This window comes from Bombina bombina, chromosome 6 (genome assembly GCF_027579735.1).
Source record: "Bombina bombina isolate aBomBom1 chromosome 6, aBomBom1.pri, whole genome shotgun sequence".
NCBI lineage: Eukaryota > Metazoa > Chordata > Amphibia > Anura > Bombinatoridae > Bombina > Bombina bombina.
In genome coordinates, this window is record NC_069504.1 from 373,780,297 (window position 1) to 373,805,084 (window position 24,788).

At 42.9% G+C, this 24,788-nt stretch overlaps 1 protein-coding gene across 2 annotated transcripts in view; it reads left to right on the top strand.

Annotated features, from left to right (window-relative positions):
- The window catches only part of DBN1 (drebrin 1), a 335,364-nt gene that overhangs the window by 196,665 nt on the left and 113,911 nt on the right, over positions 1-24,788 (top strand). Inside the window, exon 3 of one of the 2 annotated variants that reach the window (XM_053717068.1) lies at positions 3,953-4,065. In XM_053717068.1, the coding sequence (XP_053573043.1) occupies positions 3,953-4,065 (113 nt within the window). Of the gene's footprint in view, positions 1-3,952; positions 4,066-24,788 lie in introns of those variants that run through there. The other variant, XM_053717067.1, reaches the window with a different exon arrangement.

Sequence of the window (24,788 nt, forward strand, 5' to 3'; positions counted from 1 at the left end):
AAGTCAGTTTGTGTATACAACTTCACAAACGGACTTGGGAGCGCCGTTCACGGAGTATTCAGTGTCTCATGGGGGCAGTTAGGCGCAGCAGCAGAGCTTTAGCGAGGTGCAAGTGCCAAAAGTTTTTGTTAAACCCTTATGCATAGCTGAACTGGGCAAACAGAGTAATATTTACAAAAGATTTTATAGTGCTTCCTATTGTTGCATAGTTTTGTTGCGGAGCAAAAAAATTATCGCGGTTTTATTTTTTAAAGACACAGTAGGCTTGTTTTATTTCAAAAATGTTCTATAAGTTTTGGCTTCAAAATTAATTTTAATTAAGTAAGACGATCAATATTGGTATTGCTGGTTTGTTTGTCATGTTCTATGTGTTTAGATGCCAATGTGGAACCCCCTATTACTTTTTGTCCCTCATGTACTGAGAGGGCTTTACAATGTAAAGAACAAATTTTCTTTAATGCAAGTATGTCTAAGGATGCTTCTCAGACTGATGAGACTCAGGGTATGCCGCAACTTTCTCCCCAAGCGTCACAACCTTTAACGCCCACCCAAGCGACGCCGTGTTCCTCAACCGCGTCCACTTCATTCACTTTGCAGGATATGGCTGCAGTTATGTCATCCACACTTACAGAAGTTTTATCTAAGTTGCCAGTGTTACAAGGCAAACGCAGCCGGCCAGAGACCCATGTGGTCCCTGCGACTTCTGATGCTTTAATGGCTATCTCTGATATACCTTCCCAGGGCTCCGAATTTGGGGGGGTAGGGAGGCCCTGTCTGAGGGGGAACTGTCTGACTCAGGAAGTGCATTACCCCCGACAGATTCGGACGTCATGTCCTTCAGATTTAAGCTTGAACACCTCCGGCTTTTACTGCGAGAGGTTTTGGTGACTCTGGACGACTGTGACTATATTGTGTAAACTGAAATTGAGTAAAATGGACAAATACTTAGAGGTCCCTTCTTACTCCGATGTTTTTCCGGTCCCTAAGAGAATCTCAGAGATTATTGCTAGGAAATGGGAAAGACCGGGTTATTTTTAAGAAAATGTACCCTATAACTGACACTGTTCAGGACTCTTGGCAGACGGTCCCTAAAGTGGAGGGAGCTATTTCTACCCTGTAACAGTGACGACTGCGGCTGCTTTTTGGTTTGACGCTCTAGAAGAGTCTCTTAGAACTGAGACCTCTTTAGAGGAAATACAGGACAGAATTAAGGCGCTGAAGCTGGCTAATTCTTTTATTACGGATGCTTCCTTTCAGATAACCAAATTAGCTGCTAAGAGTTTGGGATTCTCCATCTTAGCACGAAGAGCTTTATGGTTAAAACCTTGGTCTACGGATGTGTCCTCTAAATCTAAGCTTTTAGCTATTCCTTTCAAGGGAAAGACCCTATTCGGGCCTGATTTGAAAGAAATAATTTCTGACATTACGGGAGGTAAGGGTCATCTCCTCCCTCAGGACAAAACATCTAAACAAAGACGACAGAGTAATTTTTGTTCCTTTCGTAATTTCAAAGGAATCACCCCTTCCTCTTCCGCTAAACAGGAAGGGAATTATTCACAAGTCAAGCCCACCTGGAGACCCAACCAGGCTTGGAACAAGGGTAAACAGCCCAAGAAGCCCGCTGCTGCTTCCAAGACAGCATGAAGGAGCGGCCCCTGATCCGGGACCGGATCTGGTAGGGGGCAGACTTTCTCTCTTTGTCAAGGCTTGGATAAGAGACGTTCAGGATCCCTGGACATTGGAAATCGTGTTTCAAGGGTATCAGTTGGAGTTCAAAAATTCCTTCCCAAGGGGAAGGTTTCTTCTTTCACGATTGTCTGTAGATGGTGTGTGGACTTGGTCGGAGTCTCTACTTCCATTCGATATTCTGGAGCTGAGAGCAATATTCAATGCGCTTCAGGCTTGGCCTCAGTTGGCTTCGGCCAAATTCATCCGATTTCAGTCAGACAACATCACGACTGTGGCTTACATCAATCATCAGGGAGGAACAAGGAGTTCCTTAGCGATGACAGAAGTAGCCAAGATAATTCGGTGGGCGGAGGCTCACTCTTGTTATCTGTCAGCAATCTGCATCCCAGGAGTGGACAACTGGGAAGCGTATTTTTTGAGCAGACAGTCGTTTCATCCGGGGGAATGGGAACTTCATCCGGACGTCTTTGCCACGCTGATTCTCAGATGGGGCAGACAGGAGGAGCTGACTGCTTGGAGATTGAACGCTTGATTTTATCTTAGCGAGGGTTCTCTGATTCGGTCATTGATACCTTGATCCAGGCACGTAAGCCTGTTACTAGAAAGATTTACCATAAGATATGGCGTAAATATCTTTATTGGTGCGAATCCAAGGGCTACTCCATGGAGTAAGATTAGGATTCCTAGGATTTTATCTTTTCTCCAAGAAGGATTGGAGAAAGGGTTATCAGCAAGTTCCTTATAGGGACAGATTTCTGCTTTATCTATATTGCTACAAAAATGTCTGGCAGATATTCCGGATGTTCAATCTTTTTGTCAGGCTCTGACTAGAATCAGGCCTGTGTTTAGACCTATTGCTCCTCCTTGCAGTTTGAATTTAGTTCTTAAGGTTCTTCAAGGAGTTCCGTTTGAACCTATGCATTCCATAGATATTAAATTATTATCTTGGAAAGTTTTATTTTTGGTTGCTATTTCTTCTGCTCGCAGAGTTTCTGAGCTTTCTGCATTACAATGTGATTCTCCTTACCTTATTTTTCATTCCGATAAGGTAGTGTTACGTACCAAACCTGGTTTTCTTCCTAAGGTTGTTTCCAACAAAAATATTAATCAGGCAATTATTGTTCCTTCATTGTGTCGTAATCATTCTTCTAAGAAGGAGCGTCTCTTACATAACTTGGATGTGGTCCGTGCCCTGAAGTTTTACTTGCAAGCGACTAAAGGATTTCGTCAATCATCTTCATTATTTGTTGTTTTCTCTGGAAAAAGTAGGGGTCAGAAAGCTACGGTTACCTCTCTTTCTTTTTGGCTGAAGAGTATCATCCGTTTTGCATATGAGACTGCTGGACAGCAGCCTCCTGAAAAAAATTACTGCTCATTCTACTAGGGCTGTGCCTTCCTCGTGGGCATTCAAAAATTATGCTTCTGTTGAACAGATTTGCAAGGCTGCAACTTGGTTGTCTCTTCATACTTTTTCCAAATTTTATACTTTTGCCTTGTCAGAGGCTGTTTTTGGGAGAAAGGTTCTTCAAGCAGTGGTGCCTTCCGTTTAGGTTCCTGTCTTGTCCCTCCTTTTCATCCGTGTCCTATAGCTTTGGTATTGTATCCCATAAGTAAGGATGAAATCCGTGGACTAGTCATATCTTGTAAAAGAAAAGGAAATTTATGCTTACCTGATAAATTTATTTCTTTTACGATATGACGAGTCTACGGCCCACCCTGTCATTTTCTAAGACAGGTCTTTATTTTTGTTAAACTTCAGTCACCTCTGCACCTTGGCTTTTCCTTTCTCTTCTTAACTTCGGTCGAATGACTGGAGTGGGAGGGAAGGGAGGAGCTATATATATATATACAGCTCTGCTGTTGTGCTCTTTGCCTCCTCCTGCTGACCAGGAGGTGATATCCCATAAGTAAGGATGAAATCCGTGGACTCGTCATATCGTAAAAGAAATAAATTTATCAGGTAAGCATAAATTTCCCTTTTTTTTTTTTTTTTAATGTTTACATTCCTGAAGGTTTCTAGAGCTTCAAAATTCATGTGCACCCTCCTGAGATTGTCTAGAAAGGATACCAAGAGAACAAGTCAAATTTGATGGTAAAAGTAAATTGGAAAATGTGTTTTAAAATATTGTACAGTCTACCTAAATCACAAATTTTGATTTCCATGTCTCTTTGTATGGTGGTCAGCCATTATCTGCGATTTTATATAGATTTCCTGAGCCTTACCTTGTAATTTCATCATTTACTTTTTCATTTTGTAATGTAGGAGGTGGGTTACCTGACCTTGCCAGTCATTTTGAGAATCAGAAGGTGATGTATGGTTTCTGCAGTGTGAAGGAGCCTCACGCAATGCTAGCCCGATATGTACTTATCAATTGGGTGAGTAACAGGGGCAAAAGTAACCGTTCTCTGCATAGTACCAGGAACATTGTGGTGGGGCTACTGGTATCTGAATCCCCAGCTGCTTTACAACCATGTGTCCCTGTGGCAGTGCTAGTGTATAATTAGTGTCACACTAGTTTTACTTTTTTATTTTATTTCCTCGTACAGCCAGATACCTTTAGGGTAGTCCGTAATCACTGCTTGTAACTGCTCAGGAGTGAATGAATCTAGTTGAAAGACAATTGTGATTCTCTGTAGCTCCAGCTTTGTAATCTCTTTAGAAATTAGCAGCACCAACTCTGAGCTTGTTTCCATTAAGCCGTAATTCGGTTTGCGTGTACTCGCAAACTGTTGAAAGCAGTCGATAAATGATATTGCTTCAGACAGCTTATTCAACTGCCCATTATAACTCAATTTCGGCAACCGGTCTCCGGCTGGCAAAATTATTATCGTGTCCCGTACCCGGTTTCCAATGCCCATGCAAACCGTTAATACACTGTCGGAGGCTGCCGATACAGAACCAAAAATTACACCCAGCTCAACTAGGTGTAAAACAGGAAAAAGGTGCTCTTTGAGAACTTTTTTACCATTGAAATCTAACCCGACACATCAAAATCCCTCTATCCGCCACCCCCCCACATTGCAATTTATAATAAATGTATTAACCTCTAAACCGCCATGCCCCACAACGCAAACTAGCTATTTAACTATTAACCCCTAATCCGCCATGCCCCACAACGCAATCTAGCCATTTAAACTATTAACCCCTAAACCACCATGCCCCCTTATCGCAAATAACTAATCACTAAGCCCCCTAACCTAACATCCCCTAAATTCACCCAATAACATAAATTAAAATAATCCTAAATTACTATTTAAAATAATAAATCATAAATTACAATTCAAATAAAAAACTTAACATTACTTTAAAAACAAAAAACCTAAGTTTAAATTAATCTAAAATTACAAAATAAGTCTAACATTACATAAAGTAATAAACCAAATTATCAAAAATAAAAAAAATTATACCTAATCCCTATGAAAATAAAAAAGCCCCCCCCCCAAAATAAAAACACCCCCTAATCTAATACTAAACTAAGAATAGCTCTTAAAAGGACCTTTTGTAGGGCATTGCCATAAGTTAAACAGCTCTTTTACCTTTATAAACACTAAGTCCCCCCTCTAACAGTAAACCCCCCCCCCCAAAAAAAACAACTAACACTAAAAAATCCTAAACTACCCATTGCCCCTAAAGGTGCATTTATATGGGCATTGCCCTTAAAAGGGCATTCAGATCTTTTACAATTGCCCACAATCCCTAATCTTAAAAATAACCCTCCCCCACCCTAAAAAATAATAAAAATAATTTAAAAACAAAACCTAAGTCTAACCCTCAGATAGGTACTCACGGTTCCTGAAGTCAGGCGGTGAAGTCTTCTTCTAAGCAGTAACCTCTTCTATCTTCATCCAGGACCGCGGAACTGAAGACCGGCGACAGAGGAACTGAAGACCAGCGACCAAGGAGTGTGGAGGATCCTCTTCGTACAATCACCGCCGTACACTGAATATTGAATGTAAGTTATGCGTTTAAATATGGCGTCTTGTGCATTCCTATTGGCTGATTTTGATTCTTCAAATTCAAATAGCCAATAGGATGAGAGCTACTGAAAAACTATTGGCTGTTCAAATCGGCCAATAGAATTTCAGTAGCTCTCATCCTATTGGCTGATTTGAATTTGAAGAATCAAATCGGCCAATAGGAATGCAAGTGACACCATATTTAAACGTGTAATTTGCATTCAATATTTAGTGTACGGCAGTGATCGTACGAGGAGGATCTTCCACGCTCCTTGGGTCCGCGGTCGCCAGTCTTCAGTTCCACGGTCGCTGGTCTTATGTTCCGTGGTCCTGGATGAAGCTATAAGAGGTCGCCACTTGGAAGAAGACTTCACCGCCGGACTTCAGTAACCGTGAGCACCTATCTGGGGGTTAGACTTAGGTTTTTTTTTTTTTTTTAGGGGATTAAGGATTCTGGGAAATTGTAAAAGAACTGAATGCCCTTTTAAGGGCAGTAAAAGAGCTGGATGCCATTTTATGGGCAATGCCCATACAAATGCCTCTTTAGGGGCAATGGGTAGTTTAGGTTTTCTCTTGTTAAGTGTATCCAGTCCACGGATCATCCATTACTTGTGGGATATTCTCCTTCCCAACAGGAAGTTGCAAGAGGATCACCCACAGCAGAGCTGCTATATAGCTCCTCCCCTAACTGTCATATCCAGTCATTCTCTTGCAAGCCTCAACCAAGATGGAGGTCGTAAGAGGAGTGTGGTGTTTTATACTTAGTTTATTCTTCAATCAAAAGTTTGTTATTTTTAAATGGTGTCAGAGTGTACTGTTTATCTCAGGCAGTATTTAGAAGAAGAATCTGCCTGCGTTTTCTATGATCTTAGCAGAAGTAACTAAGATCCATGGCTGTTCTCACATATTCTGAGGAGTGAGGTAACTTCAGAGAGGGAATGGCGTACAGGTTTTCCTGCAATAAGGTATGTGCAGTTAATATTTTTCTAGGGATGGAATTTGCTAGAAAATGCTACTGATACCGAACTAATGTAAGTAAAGCCTTAAATGCAGTTATAGCGACTGGTATCAGGCTTATTAATAGAGATACATACTCTTATAAAAATGTAATATAAAACGTTTGCTGGCATGTTTAATCGTTTTTATATGTATTTGGTGATAAAACTTATTGGGGCCTAATTTTTTTCCACATGGCTGGCTTGAATTTTGCCTAGTAACAGTTTCCTTAGGCTTTCCACTGTTGTAATATGAGTGGGAGGGGCCTTTTTTAGTGCTTTTCTGTGCAGCTAAAAATACTGACAGAGACATTCAGCTTCCCTCTGCATGATCCAGGACATCTCTGGAGGGCTCAAAAGGCGTCAAAGTCGTTTTTGAGGGAGGTAAAAAGCCACAGTAGAGCTGTGGCAGTTGTGACTGTTTTAAAAAAAAAAACCAAAAAAACAAAAAAACGTTTTTGTCTTTTATTATTCAGTTTTGGGTATTAAGGGGTTAATCATCCATTTGCAAGTGGGTGCAATGCTCTGCTAACTTGTTGTTGCTTGTTACACTGTAAAAATTTTGTTAATGTAACTGCCTTTTTTCACTGTTATTTCAAATTTTGACAATTTGTGTTTCTTAAAGGTGCAGTAACGTTTTTTATATTGCTTGTAAACTTGTTTAAAGTGTTTTCCAAGCTTGCTAGTCTCATTGCTAGTCTGTTTAAACATGTCTGACACAGAGGAAACTACTTGTTCATTATGTTTGAAAGCCATGGTGGAGCCCCATAGGAGAATGTGTACTAAATGTATTGATTTCACCTTAAACAGTAAAGATCAGTCTTTAACTATAAAATAAATATCACCAGAAGATTCTGACGAGGGGGAAGTTATGCCGACTAACTCTCCCCACGTGTCAGACCCTTCGCCTCCCGCTCAGGGGATGCACGCTAATATGGCGCCAATTACATCAGGGACGCCCATAGCGATTACCTTGCAGGACATGGCTGCAATCATGAATAATACCCTGTTAGAGGTATTATCCAGGTTGCCTGAATTAAAAGGCAAGCGCTATTGCTCTGGGATTAGGAGAAATACAGAGTGCGCAGATGCTGTAAGGGCCATGTCTGATACTGCGTCACAATATGCAGATCATGAGGACGGAGAGCTTCAGTCTGTGGGGGACCTCTCTGATTCGGGGAAACCTGATTCAGAGATTTCTAATATTAAATTTAAGCTTGAGAACCTCCGTGTGTTGCTTAGGGAGGTATTAGCTGCTCTGAATGACTGTAACACAGTTGCAGTACCAGAGAAATTGTGTAGGCTGGATAAATACTATGCGGTACCGGTGTGTACTGATGTTTTTCCTATACCTAAAAGGCTTACAGAAATTATTAGCAAGGATTGGGATAGACCGGGGGTGCCTTTTTCCCCACCTCCTATATTTAGAAAAATGTTTCCAATAGACGCCACTACACGGGACTTATGGCAGACGGTCCCTAAGGTGGAGGGAGCAGTTTCTACTTTAGCAAAGCGTACTACTATCCCGGTTGAGGACTGTTGTGCTTTCTCCTGTTAAGTGTAGTCAGTCCACGGGTCATCATTACTTCTGGGATATTAACTCCTCCCCAACAGGAAGTGCAAGAGGATCACCCAAGCAGAGCTGCTATATAGCTCCTCCCCTCTACGTCACACCCAGTCATTCTCTTGCACCCAACTAATAGATAGGATGTGTGAGAGGACTGTGGTGATTATGCTTAGTTTTTATATCTTCAATCAAAAGTTTGTTATTTTAAAACAGCACCGGAGTGTGTTGTTCCTTCTCAGGTAGAATTTGAAGAAGAATCTACCTGAGTTTTTGGATGATTTTAGCCGGCGTAGCTAAGATTCATTTTGCTGTTCTCGGCCATTCTGAGGAGTGAGGTAAACTTCAGATCAGGGGACAGCGGGCAGGTTCACCTGCAAAGAGGTATGTTGCAGTATATTATTTTCTGAGGAATGGAATTGACTGAGAAAATACTGCCAATACCGATATAATGTAAGTTCAGCCTTAAATGCAGTAGTAGCAACTGGTATCAGGCTGTTATGTATATATGTTTACACTTCAGTATTCTGGGGAATGGCACTTCACTTGGATAATACTATATGCATATAACTTTTAGCCTAACTTGCAGTGGGAACGTCTAGCAGCAGGCTGTTTAATGACATTTCATATTATTTGATTTTAAACGTTTTGCTGGCATGTTAAATCGTTTAATTATCTGAGGTACTGGGTGAAAAATTGTTTTGGGCACTGTTTTTCCACTTGGCTGTCGTTTATTTTAATTTAAGACAGTTTACTGAACTTCCCTCACTACTGTGTGTGAGGGGGAGGGGCCTTTTTTGGCGCTTTTGCTACGCATCAGAAATTCAGTCACAAGTCTGTTTCTCTCCCTGCATGATCCGGATCGTCTCTACAGAGCTCAAGGGTCTTCAAAAATTATTTTGAGGGAGGTAATCACTCACAGCAGACCTGTGAGATTGTGCTTTGACTGTGATAAAAAACGTTTATATTTTGTACATTTTTTTCTGCTATTAAGGGTTAGTTATCCATTGCTAATGGGGGCAATCCTTTGCTAAATTTATGCCTTTACCGGGAAAAATTTGGTTTTTATAATTTCTCTGGTTCATTGTTATTCAACTGTCATAGTTTTTTTTTTTCTGTGCTTCTTAAAGGCACAGTGCGTTTTTCATATTACTTGTAAATTGAGTTGAAAAGTATTTCCAAGCTTGCTAGTTTAATTGCTAGTTTGTTAAACATGTCTGACTCAGAGGAATATCTCTGTGCTATATGTGCAAAAGCCAAGGTGGAGCCCAATAGAAATTTATGTACTAATTGCATTGATGCTACTTTAAATAAAAGTCAATCTGTACAAATTGAACATCATTCACCAAACAACGAGGGGGAAGTTATGCCGACTAACTTGCCTCACGTGTCAGTACCTGCATCTCCCGCTCGGGAGGTGCGTGATATTGTAACGCAGAGTACTTCAGGGCGGCCATTACAAATCACACTACAGGACATGGCTAATGTTATGACTGAAGTTTTGTCTAAATTACCAGAACTTAGAGGTAAGCGAGATCACTCTGGGGTGAGAACAGAGTGCGCTGATAATAATAGGGCCATGTCAGATACTGCGTCACAATTTGCAGAACATGAGGACGGAGAGCTTCAATCTGCAGGTGACGGATCTGATCCAAATAGAGTGGATTCAGACATTTCAAATTTTAAGTTTAAACTAGAAAACCTCTGTGTACTGCTAGGGGAGGTATTAGCGGCTCTGAATGATTGTAACACCGTTGCAATCCCAGAGAAATTATGTAGGCTGGATAGATACTATGCAGTACCAGCGAGTACTGACGTATTTCCTATACCTAAGAGGCTTACAGAGATAATTACTAAGGAGTGGGATAGGCCCGGTGTACCCTTTTCCCCCCCTCCTGTATTTAGAAAAATGTTTCCAATAGACGCCACCACACGGGACTTATGGCAGATGGTCCCTAAGGTGGAGGGAGCGGTTTCTACTCTGGCTAAGCGTACCACTATCCCGGTGGAGGATAGCTGTGCCTTTTCAGATCCAATGGATAAAAAATTAGAGGGTTACCTTAAGAAAATGTTTGTTCAACAAGGTTTTATATTGCAACCCCTTGCATGTATTGCGTCTGTCACGGCTGCGGCCGCATTTTGGTCCGAGTCTCTGGAAGAGACTCTTGACTCAATAACTATAGATGAGATTTCAAATAAGCTTAAAACCCTTAAGCTAGCTAATTCATTTATTTCAGATGCCGTAGTACATTTAACTAAACTTACGGCTAAGAATTCCGGATTCGCCATTCAGGCACGTAGAGCACTGTGGCTAAAATCCTGGTCAGCTGATGTTACTTCTAAATCTAAATTACTTAACATACCTTTCAAAGGGCAGACCTTATTCGGGCCCGGTTTGAAAGAAATTATCGCTGACATTACAGGAGGTAAAGGCCATGCCCTGCCTCAAGACAGAGCCAAACCTAGGGCTAGACAGTCTAATTTTCGTGCCTTTCGTAACTTCAAGGCAGGAGCAGCATCAACTTCCTCTGCACCAAAACAGGAAGGAGCTGTTGCTCGCTACAGACAAGGCTGGAAACCTAACCAGTCCTGGAACAAGGGCAAGCAGGCCAGAAAACCTGCTGCTGCCCCTAAGACAGCATGAATTGAGGGCCCCCGATCCGGGAACGGATCTAGTGGGGGGCAGACTTTCTCTCTTCGCCCAGGCTTGGGCAAGAGATGTCCAGGATCCCTGGGCGTTAGAGATCATATCTCAGGGATATCTTCTGGACTTCAAAATATCTCCCCCAAAAGGGAGATTTCATCTTTCAAGGTTGTCAACAAACCAAATAAAGAAAGAGGCGTTTCTACGCTGTGTACAAGATCTTTTGCTAATGGGAGTGATCCACCCGGTTCCGCGGTCGGAGCACGGACAGGGGTTTTACTCAAATCTGTTTGTGGTTCCCAAGAAAGAAGGAACCTTCAGACCAATCTTGGATTTAAAGATCTTAAACAAATTCCTAAGAGTTCCATCGTTCAAAATGGAAACTATTCGGACAATCTTACCCATGATCCAAAAGGGTCAGTACATGACCACAGTGGATTTAAAGGACGCTTACCTTCACATACCGATTCACAAAGATCATTACCGGTATCTAAGGTTTGCCTTCCTAGACAGGCATTACCAGTTTGTAGCTCTTCCATTCGGATTGGCTACGGCTCCAAGAATCTTCACAAAGGTTCTGGGCGCTCTTCTGGCGGTACTAAGACCGCGAGGAATTTCGGTGGCTCCGTACCTAGACGACATTCTGATACAAGCGTCAAGCTTTCAAACTGCCAAGTCTCATACAGAGTTAGTACTGGCATTTCTAAGGTCGCATGGGTGGAAGGTGAACGAAGAGAAAAGTTCTCTCTTTCCACTCACAAGAGTTCCCTTCTTGGGGACTCTTATAGATTCTGTAGAAATGAAGATCTACCTGACAGAAGGCAGGTTAACAAAGCTTCAAAATGCTTGCCGTGTCCTTCATTCCATTCAACACCCGTCAGTGGCTCAATGCATGGAGGTAATCGGCTTAATGGTAGCGGCAATGGACATAGTACCCTTTGCACGCCTACATCTCAGACCGCTGCAATTGTGCATGCTAAGTCAGTGGAATGGGGATTACTCAGATTTGTCCCCTACTCTGAATCTGGATCAAGAGACCAGAAATTCTCTTCTATGGTGGCTTTCTCGGCCACATCTGTCCAGGGGGATGCCATTCAGCAGACCAGATTGGACAATTGTAACAACAGACGCCAGCCTACTAGGTTGGGGCGCTGTCTGGAATTCCTTGAAGGCTCAGGGATCATGGACTCAGGAGGAGAGTCTCCTTCCAATAAACATTCTGGAATTGAGAGCAGTTCTCAATGCCCTTCTGGCTTGGCCTCAGTTAACAACTCGGGGGTTCATCAGGTTTCAGTCGGACAACATCACGACTGTAGCTTACATCAACCATCAAGGAGGGACAAGAAGCTCCCTAGCGATGATGGAAGTATCAAAGATAATTCGCTGGGCAGAGTCTCACTCTTGCCACCTGTCAGCGATCCACATTCCTGGAGTGGAGAACTGGGAGGCGGATTTCCTAAGTCGTCAGACTTTTCATCCGGGGGAGTGGGAACTTCATCCGGAGGTCTTTGCCCAAATACTTCGACTTTGGGGCAAACCAGAGATAGATCTCATGGCGTCTCGCCAGAACGCCAAGCTTCCTTGTTACGGGTCCAGGTCCAGGGACCCGGGAGCGGTCCTGGTAGATGCTTTGACAGCACCTTGGACCTTCGGGATGGCCTATGTGTTTCCACCCTTCCCGATGCTTCCTCGATTGATTGCCAGGATCAAACAGGAGAGAGCATCGGTGATTCTAATAGCGCCTGCGTGGCCACGCAGGACCTGGTATGCAGATCTAGTGGACATGTCATTCTGTCCACCTTGGTCTCTGCCTCTGAGACAGGACCTTCTAATTCAGGGTCCTTTCAAACATCAAAATCTAATTTCTCTGAAGCTGACTGCTTGGAAATTGAACGCTTGATTTTATCAAAGCGTGGATTTTCGGAGTCAGTAATTGATACCTTAATACAGGCTAGGAAACCTGTTACCAGAAAGATTTACCATAAAATATGGCGTAAATACTTACATTGGTGCGAATCCAAGAGTTACTCATGGAGTAAGGTTAGGATTCCTAGGATATTGTCTTTTCTACAAGAGGGTTTAGAAAAGGGTTTATCTGCTAGTTCCTTAAAGGGACAGATCTCAGCTCTGTCCATTCTTTTACACAAACGTCTGTCAGAAGTTCCAGACGTTCAGGCTTTTTGCCAGGCTTTGGCCAGGATTAAGCCTGTGTTTAAAACTGTTGCTCCACCATGGAGCTTAAATTTAGTTCTTAACGTTTTACAGGGTGTTCCGTTTGAACCCCTTCATTCCATTGATATTAAATTGTTATCTTGGAAAGTTCTGTTTTTAATGGCTATTTCCTCGGCTCGAAGAGTCTCTGAGTTATCGGCCTTACATTGTGATTCTCCTTATCTGATTTTTCATTCAGACAAGGTAGTTCTGCGTACTAAACCTGGGTTCTTACCTAAGGTAGTCACTAATAGGAATATCAATCAGGAGATTGTTGTCCCATCATTGTGTCCTAACCCTTCTTCAAAGAAGGAACGACTTCTACACAATCTGGATGTAGTTCGTGCCCTGAAATTTTATTTACAGGCAACTAAAGATTTTCGCCAAACTTCTTCCCTGTTTGTCGTTTATTCTGGACAGAGGAGAGGTCAAAAAGCTTCTGCTACCGCTCTCTCTTTTTGGCTTCGTAGCATAATACGTTTAGCCTATGAGACTGCTGGACAGCAGCCTCCTGAAAGAATTACAGCTCATTCTACTAGAGCTGTGGCTTCCACTTGGGCCTTTAAGAATGAGGCATCTGTTGAACAGATTTGCAAGGCTGCAACTTGGTCTTCTCTTCATACTTTTTCCAAATTTTACAAATTTGACACTTTTGCTTCTTCGGAGGCTGTTTTTGGGAGAAAGGTTATTCAGGCAGTGGTCCCTTCCGTATAAAGATCCTGCCTGTCCCTCCCGTCATCCGTGTACTTTAGCTTTGGTATTGGTATCCCAGAAGTAATGATGACCCGTGGACTGACTACACTTAACAGGAGAAAACATAATTTATGCTTACCTGATAAATTCCTTTCTCCTGTAGTGTAGTCAGTCCACGGCCCACCCTGTTTTTTATGGCAGGTCTAAATTTTTAAATTATACTCCAGTCACCACTGCACCCTATAGTTTCTCCTTTCTCGTTTGGTTCTCGGTCGAATGACTGGGTGTGACGTAGAGGGGAGGAGCTATATAGCAGCTCTGCTTGGGTGATCCTCTTGCACTTCCTGTTGGGGAGGAGTTAATATCCCAGAAGTAATGATGACCCGTGGACTGACTACACTACAGGAGAAAGGAATTTATCAGGTAAGCATAAATTATGTTTTTTCAGATCCAATGGATAAAAAATTGGAGGGTTACCTTAAGAAAATGTTTATTCAACAAGGTTTTATTTTACAACCCCTTGCATGCATTGCGCCTGTCACGGCCGCGGCAGCATTCTGGTTTGAGGCCCTGGAAGAGGCCATCCATACAGCTCCATTGACTGAAACTATTGACAAGCTTAGAACACTTAAGCTAGCTAACTCATTTGTTTCTGATGCCATTGTTCATTTGACTAAACTAACGGCTAAGAATTCCGGATTCGCCATCCAAGCGCGTAGGGCGCTATGGCTTAAATCCTGGTCAGCTGACGTGACTTCGAAGTCTAAATTACTCAACATTCCTTTCAAGGGGCAGACCTTATTCGGGCCTGGTTTGAAGGAAATTATTGCTGACATTACTGGAGGTAAGGGTCACACCCTTCCTCAGGACAGGGCCAAAGCAAAGGCCAAACAGTCTAATTTTCGTGCCTTTCGAAATTTCAAGGCAGGTGCAGCATCAACTTCCTCCGCTTCAAAACAAGAAGGAACTTTTGCTCAATCTAAGCAGGCCTGGAAACCTAACCAGTCCTGGAACAAAGGCAAGTAGGCCAGAAAGCCTGCTGCTGCCTCTAAGACAGCATGAAGGAACGGCCCCCTATCCGGCGACGGATCTAGTAGGGGGCAGACTTTCTCTCTTCGCCCAGGCGTGGGCAAGAGATGTTCAGGATCCCTGGGCGTTGGAGATCATATCTCAGGGATATCTTCTGGACTTCAAAGCTTCCCCTCCACAAGGGAGATTTCATCTTTCAAGGCTATCTGCAAATCAGATAAAGAAAGAGGCATTCCTACGCTGTGTGCAAGACCTCCTAGTTATGGGAGTGATCCATCCAGTTCTGCGGACGGAACAAGGACAGGGTTTTTATTCAAATCTGTTTGTGGTTCCCAAAAAAGAGGGAACCTTCAGACCAATTTTGGATCTAAAGATCTTAAACAAATTCCTCAGAGTTCCATCTTTCAAAATGGAAACTATTCGGACCATCCTACCCATGATCCAAGAAGGTCAGTACATGACCACAGTGGACTTAAAGGATGCCTACCTTCACATACCGATTCACAAAGATCATCATCGGTTTCTAAGGTTTGCCTTTCTAGACAGGCATTACCAATTTGTAGCTCTTCCCTTCGGGTTGGCTACAGCCCCGAGAATCTTTACAAAGGTTCTGGGCTCACTTCTGGCGGTTTTAAGACCGCGAGGCATAGCGGTGGCTCCGTATCTAGACGACATCCTGATACAGGCGTCAAGCTTCCAAGTTGCCAAGTCTCATACAGAGATAGTTCTGGCATTTCTGAGGTCGCACGGGTGGAAAGTGAACGAGGAAAAGAGTTCTCTATCCCCACTCACAAGAGTCTCCTTCTTAGGGACTCTTATAGATTCTGTAGAAATGAAAATTTACCTGACGGAGTCCAGGTTATCAAAACTTCTAAATGCTTGCCGTGTTCTTCACTCCATTCCGCGCCCTTCTGTAGCTCAGTGTATGGAGGTAATCGGCTTAATGGTAGCGTCAATGGACATAGTGCCATTTGCGCGCCTTCATCTCAGACCGCTGCAATTATGCATGCTGAGTCAGTGGAATGGGGATTACACAGATTTGTCCCCTCTGCTAAATCTGTATCAAGAGACCAGAGATTCTCTTCTCTGGTGGTTTTCTTGGGTACACCTGTCCAAGGATATGACCTTTCGCAGGCCAGATTGGACAATTGTAACAACAGATGCCAGCCTTCTAGGTTGGGGTGCAGTCTGGAATTCCCTGAAGGCACAGGGATCGTGGACTCAGGAGGAGAAACTCCTTCCAATAAATATTCTGGAGTTAAGAGCGATATTCAATGCTCTTCTGGCTTGGCCTCAGTTAGCAACACTGAGGTTCATCAGATTTCAGTCGGACAACATCACGACTGTGGCTTACATCAACCATCAAGGGGGAACCAGGAGTTCTCTAGCGATGTTAGAAGTCTCAAAAATAATTCGCTGGGCAGAGTACCACTCTTGCCACCTGTCAGCAATCCATATCCCAGGCGTGGAGAACTGGGAGGCGGATTTTCTAAGTCGTCAGACTTTCCATCCGGGGGAGTGGGAACTCCATCCGGAGGTGTTTGCTCAGTTGATTCATTGTTGGGGCAAACCAGAGTTGGATCTCATGGCGTCTCGCCAGAACGCCAAGCTTCCTTGTTACGGATCCAGGTCCAGGGACCCAGAAGCGACGCTGATAGATGCGCTAGCAGCGCCTTGGTTCTTTAACCTGGCTTATGTGTTTCCACCGTTTCCTCTGCTCCCTCGACTGATTGCCAAAATCAAACAGGAGAGAGCATCGGTGATTCTGATAGCACCTGCGTGGCCACGCAGGACTTGGTATGCAGACCTAGTGGACATGTCATCCTTAACACCATGGACTCTGCCTCTAAGACAGGACCTTCTGATACAAGGTCCTTTCAATCATCCAAATCTAATTTCTCTGAGACTGACTGCATGGAGATTGAACGCTTGATTCTATCAAAGCGTGGCTTCTCCGAGTCAGTCATTGATACTTTAATACAGGCACGAAAGCCTGTTACCAGGAAAATCTACCACAAGATATGGAGTAAATATCTTTATTGGTGTGAATCCAAGACTTACTCATGGAGTAAAGTTAGGATTCCTAGAATATTGTCTTTTCTCCAAGAGGGCTTGGACAAAGGATTATCAGCTAGTTCCTTAAAGGGACAGATTTCTGCTGTGTATATTCTTTTGCACAAGCGTCTGCGAGAGGTTCCAGACGTCCAGGCATTTTGCCAGGCTTTGGTTAGATTTAAGCCTGTGTTTAAACCTGTTGCTCCCCCGTGGAGCTTAAACTTGGTTCTTAAGGTTCTTCAAGGAGTTCCGTTTGAACCCCTTCATTCCATTGATATTAAACTTTTATCTTGGAAAGTTCTGTTTTTGATGGCTATTTCCTCGGCTCGGAGAGTCTCTGAGCTATATGCCTTACAGTGTGATTCTCCTTATCTGATTTTTCATGCAGATAAGGTAGGTAGTTCTGCATACCAAACCTGGGTTTTTACCTAAGGTGGTTTCTAAAAAGAATATCAATCAAGAGATTGTTGTTCCATCGTTGTGCCCTAATCCTTCTTCAAAGAAGGAACGTCTTTTACATAATCTGGACGTAGTCCGTGCCTTGAAGTTTTACTTACAAGCTACTAAGGATTTTCGTCAAACATCTTTCCTGTTTGTCGTTTACTCTGGACAGAGGAGAGGTCAAAAAGCTTCGGCAACCTCTCTTTCCTTTTGGCTTCGGAGCGTAATAAGCCTAGCCTATGAGACTGCTGGACAGCAGCCCCCTGAAAGGATTACAGCTCATTCTACTAGAGCTGTGGCTTCCACCTGGGCCTTCAAAAATGAGGCCTCTGTTGAACAGATTTGCAAGGCTGCAACTTGGTCTTTGCTTCACACTTTTTCAAAATTTTACAAATTTGATACTTTTGCTTCTTCGGAGGCTGTGTTTGGGAGAAAGGTTCTTCAGGCAGTGGTTCCTTCCGCTTAATCCTGCCTTGTCCCTCCCATCATCCGTGTACTTTAGCTTTGGTATTGGTATCCCACATGTAATGGATGATCCGTGGACTGGATACACTTAACAAGAGAAAACATAATTGATGCTTACCTGAAAAATTTATTTCTCTTGTAGTGTATCCAGTCCACGGCACACCCTGTCCTTTTAAGGCAGGTCTAAATTTTAATTAAACTACAGTCACCACTGCACCCTATGGTTTCTCCTTTCTCTGTTTGTTTTCGGTCGAATGACTGGATATGACATTTAGGGGAGGAGCTATATAGCAGCTCTGCTGTGGGTGATCCTCTTGCAACTTCCTCTTGGGAAGGAGAATATCCCACAAGTAATGGATGATCCGTGGACTGGATACACTACAAGAGAAATAAATTTATCAGGTAAGCATAAATTATGTTTTTAAAACGTTTGCTGGCATGTTTAATCGTTTTTTACATATGTTTGGTGATAAAACTTATTGGGGCCTAGTTTTTTCCACATGGCTGGCTTGAATTTTGCCTAGAAACAGTTCCCTGAGGCTTCCCACTGTTGTAATATGAGTGGCAGGGGCCTATTTTAGCGTTTTTTTGCACAGCAAAAATTACAGACACAGACATCCAGCTTCTTCCTGCATGATCCAGGACTTCTCTGAAGGGCTCAAAAGTTTTCAAAAGTCGTATTGAGGGAGGTAAAAAGCCACAGTAGAGCTGTGGCAGTTGTTGTGACTATTTAAAAAACGTTTTTGTCATTTGTTATTCCGTTTTTGGTATTAAGGGGTTAATCATCCATTTGCAAGTGGGTGCAATGCTCTGCTAACTTATTACATACACTGTAAAAATTTCGTTAGTGTAACTTCATTTTTTCACTGTTATTTCAAAATTTGGGAAAATTTGTGTTTCTTAAAGGCGCAGTAACGTTTTTTATATTGCTTGTAAACTTGTTTTAAAGTGTTTTCCAAGCTTGCTAGTCTCATTGCTAGTCTGTTTAAACATGTCTGACACAGAGGAACCTACTTGTTCATTATGTTTGAAGCCATGGTGGAGCCCCATAGGAGAATGTGTACTAAATGTATTGATTTCACCTTAAACAGTAAAGATCAGTCTTTATCTATAAAAGAATTATCACCAGAGGGTTCTGTCGAGGGGGAAGTTATGCCGACTAACTCTCCCCACGTGTCAGACCCTTCGCCTCCCGCTCAGGGGATCCACGCTAATATGGCGCCAATTACATCAGGGACGCCCATAGCGATTACCTTGCAGGACATGGCTGCAATCATGAATAATACCCTGTCAGAGGTATTATCCAGGTTGCCTGAATTAAGAGGCAAGCGCGATAGCTCTGGGGTTAGGAGAGATACAGAGCGCGCAAATGCTCTTAGAGCCATGTCTGATACTGCGTCACAGTATGCAGAACATGAGGACGGAGAGCTTCAGTCTGTGGGTGACATCTCTGACTCGGGGAAACCTGATTCAGAGATTTCTAATTTTAAATTTACGCTTGAGAACCTCCGTGTATTGCTTGGGGAGGTATTAGCTGCTCTGAATGACTGTAACACAGTTGCAATTCCAGAGAAATTGTGTAGGCTGGATAGATACTATGCAGTGCCGGTGTGTACTGACGTTTTTCCTATACCTAAAAGACTTACAGAAATTATTAGCAAGGAGTGGGATAGACCCGGTGTGCCCTTTTCCCCACCTCCTATATTTAGAAAAATCTTTCCAATAGACGCCACGACACGGGACTTATGGCAGACGGTCCCTAAGGTGGAGGGAGCAGTTTCTACTTTAGCAAAGCGTACCACTATCCCGGTTGAGGACAGTTGTGCTTTTTCAGATCCAATGGATAAAAAATTGGAGGGTTACCTTAAGAAAATGTTTATTCAACAAGGTTTTATTTTACAGCCCCTTGCATGCATTGTGCCTGTCACTGCTGCGGCGGCATTCTGGTTTGAGGCCCTGGAAGAGGCCATCCAGACAGCTCCATTGAATGAAATTGGTGACAAGCTTAGAACGCTTAAACTAGCTAACTCATTTGTTTCTGATGCCATTGTTCATTTGACTAAACTAACGGCTAAGAATTCCGGATTCGCCATCCCAGGCGCATAGGGCGCTATGGCTTAAATCCTGGTCAGCTGATGTGACTTCAAAGTCTAAATTACTCAACATTCCTTTCAAGGGGCAGACCTTATTCGGGCCTGGCTTGAAGGAAATTATTGCTGACATTACTGGAGGCAAGGGTCATACCCTTCCTCAGGACAGGGCCAAATCAAAGGCCAAACAGTCTAATTTTCGTGTCTTTCGAAATTTCAAGGCAGGAGCAGCATCAACTTCCTCCGCTTCAAAACAAGAGGGAACTGTTGCTCATTCCAGACAGGCCTGGAAACCTAACCAGTCCTGGAACAAGGGCAAGCAGGCCAGAAAGCCTGCTGCTGCCACCAAGACAGCATGAAGGAACGGCCCCCTATCCCGAAACGGATCTAGTGGGGGGCAGACTTTCTCTCTTCGCCCAGGCGTGGGCAAGAGATGTTCAGGATCCCTGGGCGTTGGAGATCATATCTCAGGGATATCTTCTGGACTTCAAAGCTTCTCCTCCACAAGGGAGATTTCATCTTTCAAGGTTATCAGCAAACCAGATAAAGAAAGAGGCATTCCTAAGCTGTGTGCAAGACCTCCTAGTAATGGGAGTGATCCATCCAGTTCCGCGGACGGAACAAGGACAGGGATTTTATTCAAATCTGTTTGTGGTTCCCAAGAAAGAGGGAACCTTCAGACCAATCTTGGATCTAAAGATCTTAAACAAATTCCTCAGAGTTCCATCATTCAAAATGGAAACTATTCAGACCATCCTACCCATGATCCAAGAGGGTCAGTACATGACCACAGTGGACTTAAAGGATGCCTACCTTCACATACCGATTCACAAAGATCATCATCGGTTCCTAAGGTTTGCCTTTCTAGACAGGCATTACCAATTTGTAGCTCTTCCCTTCGGGTTGGCCACTGCCCCGAGAATTTTTACAAAGGTTCTGGGCTCACTTCTGGCGGTTCTAAGACCGTGAGACATAGCAGTGGCTCCGTATCTAGACGACATCCTGATACAGGCGTCAAGCTTTCAAATTGCCAAGTCTCATACAGAGATAGTTCTGGCATTTCTGAGGTTGCATGGGTGGAAAGTGAACGTGGAAAAGAGTTCTCTATCACCACTCACAAGAGTCTCCTTCCTAGGGACTCTTATAGATTCTGTAGAGATAAAAATTTACCTGACGGAGTCCAGGTTATCAAAACTTCTAAATGCTTGCCGTGTCCTTAATTCCATTCCACGCCCGTCAGTGGCTCAGTGCATGGAAGTAATCGGCTTAATGGTAGCGGCAATGGACATAGTGCCATTTGCGCGCCTGCATCTCAGACCTCTGCAATTATGCATGCTAAGTCAGTGGAATGGGGATTACTCAGATTTGTCCCCTCTACTAAATCTGGATCAAGAGACCAGAGATTCTCTTCTCTGGTGGCTTTCTCGGGTCCATCTGTCCAAGGGTATGACCTTTCACAGGCCAGATAGGACGATTGTAACAACAGATGCCAGCCTTCTAGGTTGGGGCGCAGTCTGGAACTCCCTGAAGGCTCAGGGATCGTGGACTCAGGAGGAGAAACTCCTTCCAATAAATATTCTGGAGTTAAGAGCAATATTCAAGGCTCTTCTAGCTTGGCCTCAGTTAGCAACACTGAGGTTCATCAGATTTCAGTCGGACAACATCACGACTGTGGCTTACATCAACCATCAAGGGGGAACCAGGAGTTCCCTAGCGATGTTAGAAGTCTAAAAGATAATTCGCTGGGCAGAGTCTCACTCTTGCCACCTGTCAGCAATCCACATCCCAGGCGTAGAGAACTGGGAGGCGGATTTTCTAAGTCGTCTTACTTTTCATCCGGGGGAGTGGGAACTCCATCCGGAGGTGTTTGCTCAACTGGTCCATCGTTGGGGCAAACCAGAACTGGATCTCATGGCGTCTCGCCAGAACACCAAGCTTCCTTGTTACGGATCCAGGTCCAGGGACCCGGGAGCAACGCTGATAGATGCTCTAGCAGCTCCTTGGTTCTTCAACCTGGCCTATGTGTTTCCACCGTTTCCTCTGCTCCCTCGACTGATTGCCAAAATCAAACAGGAGAGAGCATCAGTGATTCTGATAGCGCCTGCGTGGCCACGCAGGACCTGGTATGCAGACCTAGTGGACATGTCATCTCTTCCACCATGGACTCTGCCTCTGAGGCAGGACCTTCTAATACAAGGTCTTTTCAATCATCCAAATCTAATTTCTCTGAGACTGACTGCATGGAGATTGAACGCTTGATACCTTAATACAGGCTCGGAAGCCTGTCACCAGGAAAATCTACCATAAGATATGGCGTAAATATCTTTATTGATGTGAATCCAAGAGTTACTCATGGAGTAAGGTTAGGATTCCTAGGATATTGTCCTTTCTCCAAGAGGGTTTGGACAAAGGCTTATCAGCTAGTTCTTTAAAAGGACATATCTCTGCTCTGTCTATTCTTTTGCACAAGCGTCTGGCAGAAGTTCCAGATGTCCAGGCATTTTGTCAGGCTTTGGTTAGGATTAAGCCTGTGTTTAAAACTGTTGCTCCCCCGTGGAGCTTAAACTTGGTTCTTAAAGTTCTTCAGGGAGTTCCGTTTGAACCCCTTCATTCCATTGATATTAAACTTTTATCTTGGAAAGTTCTGTTTTTAATGGCTATTTCCTCGGCTCGAAGAGTCTCTGAGTTATCTGCCTTACATTGTGATTCTCCTTATCTGATTTTTCATTCAGACGAGGTAGTTCTGCGTACCAAACCTGGGTTTTTACCTAAGGTGGTTTCTAACAGGAATATCAATCAAGAGATTGTTGTTCCATCATTGTGTCCTAATCCTTCTTCAAAGAAGGAACTCTTTTGCATAATCTGGATGTAGTCCGTGCCTTGAAGTTTTACTTACAGGCTACTAAAGATTTTCGTAAAACATCTGCCCTGTTTGTCGTTTACTCTGGACAGAGGAGAGGTCAAAAAGCTTCGGCAACTTCTCTCTCCTTTTGGCTTCGGAGCATAATACGCTTAGCCTATGAGACTGCTGGACAGCAGCCCCCTGAAAGGATTACAGCTCATTCTACTAGAGCTGTGGCTTCCACCTGGGCCTTTAAAAATGAGGCCTCTGTTGAACAGATTTGCAAGGCTGCGACTTGGTCTTCGCTTCACACCTTTTCAAAATTTTACAAATTTGACACTTTTGCTTCTTCGGAGGCTGTTTTTGGGAGAGGTTCTACAGGCAGTGGTTCCTTCCGTTTAAGTTCCTGCCTTGTCCCTCCCATCATCCGTGTACTTTAGCTTTGGTATTGGTATCCCACAAGTAATGGATGATCCGTGGACTGGATACACTTAACAAGAGAAAACATAATTTATGCTTACCTGATGAATTTATTTCTCTTGTAGTGTATCCAGTCCACGGCCCACCCTGTCCTTTTAAGGCAGGTCTAAATTTTAATTAAACTACAGTCACCACTGCACCCTATGGTTTTTCCTTTCTCGTCTTGTTTCGGTCGAATGACTGGATATGGCAGTGAGGGGAGGAGCTATATAGCATAGTGGGTGATCCTCTTGCAACTTCCTGTTGGGAAGGAGAATATCCCACAAGTAATGGATGATCCGTGGACTGGATACACTACAAGAGAAATACATTTATCAGGTAAGCATAAATTATGTTTTTTAGTGTTAGGTTTTTTTTTATTTTGGGGGTTTTACTGTTAGAGGGAACTTTAGTTTTTTTTTTAAGGTAAAAGAGCTATTTAACTTTGGGGGAATGCCATACAAAAGGCCCTTTTAAGGGCTATTGGTAGTTAAGTATTAGATTAAGGGGTGTTTTTATTTTGGGGGGCTTTTTTTATTTTCATAGGGATTAGGTTTAATTTTTTAATTTTTGATAATTTGGTTAATTTTATGTAATATTAGACTTTTTTATTTTTTGTAATTTTAGTTTAATTTAAACTTATTTTTGTTGTTTTTAAAGTAATGTGAGGTTTTTTATTTTAATTGTGATTTAGGATTATTTTAATTTATGTAATGGGGTTAATTTAGGGGGTGTTAGGTTAGGGGGCTTAGTGGTTAGTTATTTGCGTTATGGGGTTTGGCGGTTTAGGAGTTAATAGATTTATTAGGTTAATTTGATGTGGGTTAATGGCGGTTTAGGGGTTAGTAGATTTATTAGGTTAATTGCAATGTGGGTTAATGGCGGTTTAGGGGTTAATAGTTTAGATATTTTGCAATATGGGGGTTGGAGGATTAGGGGTTAATACATTAGTTATTAGTTTCGGTTGAGAGGTAGGTATTGCACATTCGTTAGGTGTTTGATTTTGAGTGTAGTAACCTATTAATGTTTTAGAAATCCGGCATTGGGTGGAAGCGTTAACACAACGCTAACTTACACCTACACGAAAGAGCGACCGCACGCAAAGTGGAAACCTTTTTAATGGAAACCTGGTACTAAAATTGAGCCGTAAATTACTTTTAGCTGTCAGCCGCTTCGGTAGCTTATGGCTCCATTTTTAACGGATCAATAGAAGTGAGCCCTCTGTGTGGTAATAAGGAAAAAAACTCCCTTTAATACCCATTATTATTAGTAATACAACCTGCAGGTTAGCAAGATATTCATAGCAATAGTAAATGTTAAAATTACAGTAATCATATTGTAATTACAAGACATTTGTGTTGCTATAGAATAACTTAACTATTTAACTGAATAGTTAGAAGATGGAGCAAGCATATATTGAATTGCTTTTACAAATTTAAATTATGACAGTAAGCTGGTGCATTTTCTCACATGTTCTTTAACCCCTTAATGACCACAATGTACCCTGTATGTCACTGGTCGTTAAGGGTTTTTTCAGGACATAATAGCACAAGTCTAGCAAGAACACACTATTAATGCACTCCCTCCAGCAGGCTTTGTGGAATAGAGCAGCCTCAACGCTGGTGGCAAGAACACTCTATAAAACAATCAAGTC